Source organism: Papilio polytes, unplaced genomic scaffold (assembly GCF_000836215.1).
Source record: "Papilio polytes unplaced genomic scaffold, Ppol_1.0 DF824157.1, whole genome shotgun sequence".
Taxonomy (NCBI): Eukaryota; Metazoa; Arthropoda; class Insecta; order Lepidoptera; family Papilionidae; genus Papilio; species Papilio polytes.
The window spans coordinates 144,610-150,534 of NW_013525047.1; the positions used below are offsets into that span (position 1 = coordinate 144,610).

Genomic DNA, 5,925 nt, shown 5'->3' on the forward strand with positions numbered 1-5,925 from the left:
AGTGGGGTTTAGCCGCGTCGGACATGTGGACGAATCCGTACTTTGTTTCCATTCGGAATTTCGTTTAAATGAATGAACGTACTGACGTTTGATATCCCCTACCTCGACCTGCGTCTCTCTGTTTATGGTAATAATTTTTAAATTGGATTATTTCCACGTTCTTGTTGTAATTAATTGCATGTTAATAGTTTTTATAATGAAGCTTATTTAACATTTGTGCATAAAAATGTTATTTACTAGACTTATTTAAATTATAAAGATTACACCACGCCGCTGGTGTTGAATAAATTCAAATGAGAAAGAGAGATAGGACGTAAGCTAAATCAGTTAATTGTTCAAACTTATCTTAACTGAGGCTAAATAATTTGTAAAAATTTGTAACGTTTAATTTTAAGTGATCATTTGTACTTGATAACTTTCACTAAAGCCAACAATAAAATAGGCGTAAAAGACCCCGTTTGATTCTGAACTAATTAGGGTGTGACATGTTCACCCCTCGGCTAAACGCTCGCTAAATGCCTGAGGGGATGGCTCTTTAGCATCCGACACTATTGTGCGACATCACAATCATACTAAACACACAAATCGAAATGTACAGTATACATTGCGTGCGCTATTGGAAAGCTCGTTGTGTAAGAGAGATCGCGGCGAGAGATGGATGTGTACAGTGTCGGTGGAGGCTGCTCGCGAGCTGCGGGCGGGATCATTGAGAGCGGTCGTGGAGCCGACGAGTGGGACGTTTACCCCACCGTACTGCGGTCACGCGTATTTAGCTGCCTACTCGGTGAACTTTATAATTGAAAGTACGATACTTACAAAATGAAATATGAAAGAGAATGTTCCTATTAACATAATTTTATTACGGAATTGTAGCGGATATTCTCCGATTTTCTCTCATTATAATTTTACATCACGAACAAAACAGACTGTGTTAGGAATTAAGTGAAAACGTACGAAATAGGAGATTAAAAATACCCCAAATCTTAGTGTATTTCATGACTTGTTCTTGATCCTCATCATTACAACTTGTGTTATACAGCGGCATTAAAAATTAACACCAAAAAAGATAATAACATCTAAAATATTCCATCAATATCAGTACCGAAAAAAGGCCTCCTAATATAGTTTCAAACAGTTACTAATTCTATAACTCCTAATAATTATTATAAATAATCATGCGATTGTCTTTTGATTCAATGATTGTACAAATATCAAACACAATTCAAGTCATAAAAAAAATAATAAAAAACAATAACAGCATCAAAAGCTATGACTGTGATGAAACAATACATCCCTCGGCGCGGCGGCCGCGGCGAGCGACGCTCCCGGCGTTCCCGGCGCTCCAGAATGTCCCGGATCGTACATCATCGCGGATATTTAGCGTGGGACGTGAGCCGAGGGTCCAAATTATATTATACTAAGTGATACCTCGCTGGGGTGAGCAGAGCTGTTGTGGGGCACTCGGTGACACAGGATGACGTTACAATGTTCATTTATAAGAATTAAATCACAGTGTAAACATCCGTGGTTTATTACGTTAGCGTTAGAAAAGTTCTGTTTATTGAACAGAAATACAAGAAAACAACAAAATAATCACTTCCGAGATATTGAGCAGGTTTATTGTAAAATGCATCAATTTTATGTTAATTTTTGTACAAAAATAAACGTAAATAAAACGGGGAATAAAAAAAACAAAGGTGTGAAGCCTATGTGTCCTTCCAGACTATCCTCTCCATCTTAACCAAATTTCATCGAAATCTGTTTAGCCGTTTAGGGTACAAACTCTAACATACTATCCATCTAAACTTTCACGAAAATAACATTAGTAAGATTTCTACTACTGAAAAGTAAACGAGTATTAACCAGTTTATTCAAAGTATCAGATCTTGTGTAACGGTAAAAACATAAAAGTAAATCAGTTCAGTTACTACATATAATAAACTCAAAGGGATCTTTGTATGGAGAAGAATGTCATAAATTTCGTTCTAATAAAAGTAGTGTATTGAAGATACAAAGAGACAGTAACGCAGTTGCGTGTAAGCAACACTTTGCTCCACTGAGCAGAATACTGTGGGACGGGGAGGGGGTGCAGGGGAGGGGGATGAAATCAAGTGTGAATAATGAGATTAATGGACGCGAGTGTCAGCCGTCAGCCGCTGCACCGCGTCGCGTGACGTCATCACCGTGACGGCTGCTAAGTGAACTGTCATACATTCTTAGAAAGGTTTTTTAACAAAATTCGCTTCACAAAAACATCACGTTCATAACTTTTAATTTATCAGCAAATTAAAAACCGTTAACTGTAAACTGTTAATATTATTTGTACGTAAATATTTCAAGGTAAATTATGACCTATGGGTCGATTTTTACAGGAGTAGCAAAGTAACAAAACATTTGTTTCTGTGTAATAAAGACGTATTATTTCAAAATGCATATTTTTAACAATAAATCGGTATTTAGCAAAACATATTTGAAGTAACTATCCCTTTGCACGCACTACAGTAATCCTTTAAAACGTTAAACGCGCATCGCCAAATGAGACCTCTCATTCACAAATTAAGCTCAAAAGCCAATGTACCAAACTGGGTGCAATTACCCTGCAAATGCATTTACAGTCCATCAAGGGAATTAAGACTTTATACCATCGAGTTAAGAGCTTCATAAAGGTGGAATGAACGTTGTTTTTTTTGATTCAATTCCCCGCACCGTGTCATAGCTCATTTGGCATTCGATGGCATTAATCCGTGGGGTGTGTGCCCCAGTGCGCGGGCTGTGTACACATGTGCCTCCCCCCCATCCCCCGACACCGCGCTGCACAAATGCATAATGCAATTAGTTTGTGTGCGGAGCTGTTTATTTTGAATGCGATTATTGGGGCAACTTAGACTATTGATCAATGGATTTAATTTTCTTATAATTTATTGCATCTATTTATAAAAAACGAACGAACAGCTAGCAGGTCGTTACCTAAACAAAATAGCTTTGCTTACCTTTAAGCTTGGGAGAAAGGGACGCACCAAGAGAAGATATTTGTCCTTCATCAAATACGTATTTCGATTTACTACAAAAAAACTCTCTGTATCTCTCTATACTCCACCACCAATGATTTATTTAGATACATGAATCAATAAATTTCCCTAGAAGTCATATAACAAATGGACTAATCAAACCCATCCAGCGCTGTTAAAAGTTCACAGCGTGATATACGACTCGAAGGCTGTGACCGGCTCACGCTTATTGTGCCTGTAATTCCTTCGTGTACTTAATGCAAATCCCCAGCTATCGTTATCATTTCTTTAATAGTCGTTGTAAAAACACCCTGAATATTCTAATATGCTGGTCTATTGAACACTTTAACGAACATCCTTTTGTTGGAATTTTGTAAATGTTTTCCAATAGTAATCATTGTCAATAAATAATTGGTAAACCATGCATTTGACTCTGATCTGACAGTCTTAACTGAAGAGTTAAACTGTCCAGTTTAATATGTGCTTGTGGGCAACTTTTAACTTAAGTAATTTTGAAAGCAAGTTCAGTTCTAACTGAGCCATACTATCTTCTACTTATATCAAAAATGCTTATTCAAATTATTTGTTGACAATTTATGTTGTGAATTTCTTTATCCGAGGTTTAGTTTACAACTGATTCCGCGATAAACAGATTTAGTTACAGATATCGTGGAGTAAAAAAGTCAAAGTGGGGTCCTAATGACTACACTGATAAGATAAACTATACTTTAAAATGTAGTCGACGTGCGTTAGGAGCTAGGGGAGTTGGGTGCATGTTAAATTATTTTGATTGATCGCACTATGATTTAATTTTAATGTGTTTTGATAAAATAGAGAGCTTTTATGAATGCTTAATCGCGTAACAGTTTAATGTCCTTTTTATTCTGCTGCTGAATTTTTAATCTTAATTGAAATATAATTTGCGTGCGGGAGCGGCGCAGCGCTACGCGGCATTATAGTGCAGCCCGCTGAGATGTCGAGATTATATTCGAATAATTAAATTTACTACGAAGATTGAAAAGATTAGATTTAAACATTAAGGTACTACCAACGTTACGGGATGTAACATTCACAGTGAACATTCATCATCACCAGTTCACTTTACGTCCCCACCGAGGGGCTCGGAGCCTACCCTATTCATACTGTAACAAATTATTTTAAGTTTCTTCTAAGTCTATTTTAATTTTGAAGTCTCGCTCTTTATTCTCGTATGTTTTCTAATTTAACTGAACTAATTTTCTTTAAGAAATTTGTGACTTAAAATTTGTAAACTACTTAATGCTTTAGTTGCTTATTTTTAGGGAATTATTTCCCGTATAAGTAATATGAATATTAGGAATAATTCATGCATTTCGAATCTTTGTGTCGATATCGATAAATCACATCACTAACAATTCGGTGCATCTTTTACAAAACAATTTAGTATCGTCATTTGCATGCATATTAACAGTTATCAAGTATAAATCTTCATCGGACTCGCGTCATTTATTCCGTTACAGAAGCAATCATTTTAAATATTAGAATTGACAGGTTGCTAATCATTGTGTTGTAAATTAGAAGTGGTCATCTCTTTTGTAATCCAACACGATTTTGTTTATTAGATATTAACCGTAAATTTTAAATGCATCGTTTTTATGGGAATACTAGCAGCTCGCGTGCGGCTTCATCCGCATCAAATTATAAAAACTTTATTTTATTGTTTAATTTGTCAAATTCTTAATTGTAAATGGCAAACTTGCTTTCTTAATGTTGGCATCAACTTATGGTCTGTGTTCCACGTTAGAGTTTTTATCCAAAATATTTACCCCCTATGTTTAATGGCATGAAAATATATAGCATAAAGCGTGACGTAAGTGTAGGGCTTTTTATTAAAAAACGAATTATTCAAAAACATGCTATAATTGCTGACATCTTAGGCACGAAATTTTAACAAATATTCCTAACTAAATTGTTAAATTAACCGCTTTTAAGGTGATTTTCGATAATTTTAACTCATAATTATCTTAAAAGAGGTGTGGTAAAAGTCAAAACATAAAGTGTGTAGAGCAAAGTGCCGCAGCCTCCGAGACACGTGTCGGCTCGCGTAATTAGGCTCTCCATCCCTCCCCTACCGTGCCCCGACACATCCTGCGCTTCCTACCCCCAAATCAACCCCGAACTTTTAATTAATGACTTCTAGTTTGGATTATCATAAGTCATAATAATGTTAAAACATGTGAAATGAATGGTTTTGAAATAACATTTGTAGAGATCGAAGGACCAATAAAAGCCCTCTTCCCCTTTCCACTCTTTTCGTATAATATAAGGTTGGGAAAGGAAAGTGGATTTGGCGCGGGATGGGACCCATGGGCACGGGATATGTCTCCTTTCTTTGCGTCCCCTCCACCTTAATGGGAAGCAACGCATCTGCTTTTGCTGATGTCTAAAGCTTTTGGGCGCCCTCCAGTGGCCGCTTGCTCGTTTGTCACTTTATACTACAAAAAAGGTCTGAATAAAATATCATTTTTAATATTACAAGTAATTCAAATGCCAATACTTGTATTGGCATTTGAATTACTTGTGTATAACGTCGCAAATATATATATGTATAACGTCGCAAATATATTGACAATATTGAATAAAGAACATTACGAGATAAACAAACCATAAATAACAAATATAATTTCATTTACAGAACAGAAACAAGCATTATATCAATAACGACACTCTATGACAAAGATTGAAACTCCAACCTAAATCTATCCCGCAGGCATATCGGATAATTTACTGTATTTTCGACTTTAACCCATTCACAATAAGGTTTAATTTCAATAGCAGATTGTCGAATGAATTGATGAATGTTGATTTAATTTGGACTGTAAGTGATGTGAATAGAGTTGCAAATGTAACGGGCGCGGAGGAGGGTAAGCAATCAATC

General features: G+C 36.0%; 1 protein-coding gene across 1 annotated transcript in view; it reads left to right on the forward strand.

The window, feature by feature from the left end:
* LOC106111663 (homeobox protein Nkx-6.1-like) overlaps nt 1-5,925 on the forward strand; it is a gene marked incomplete at its 5' end in the record, with an annotated part of 36,093 nt that overhangs the window by 11,300 nt on the left and 18,868 nt on the right. The window contains 1 exon segment of the mRNA XM_013293806.1: nt 1,407-1,464. Within this exon segment, the coding sequence (XP_013149260.1) occupies nt 1,407-1,464 (58 nt within the window).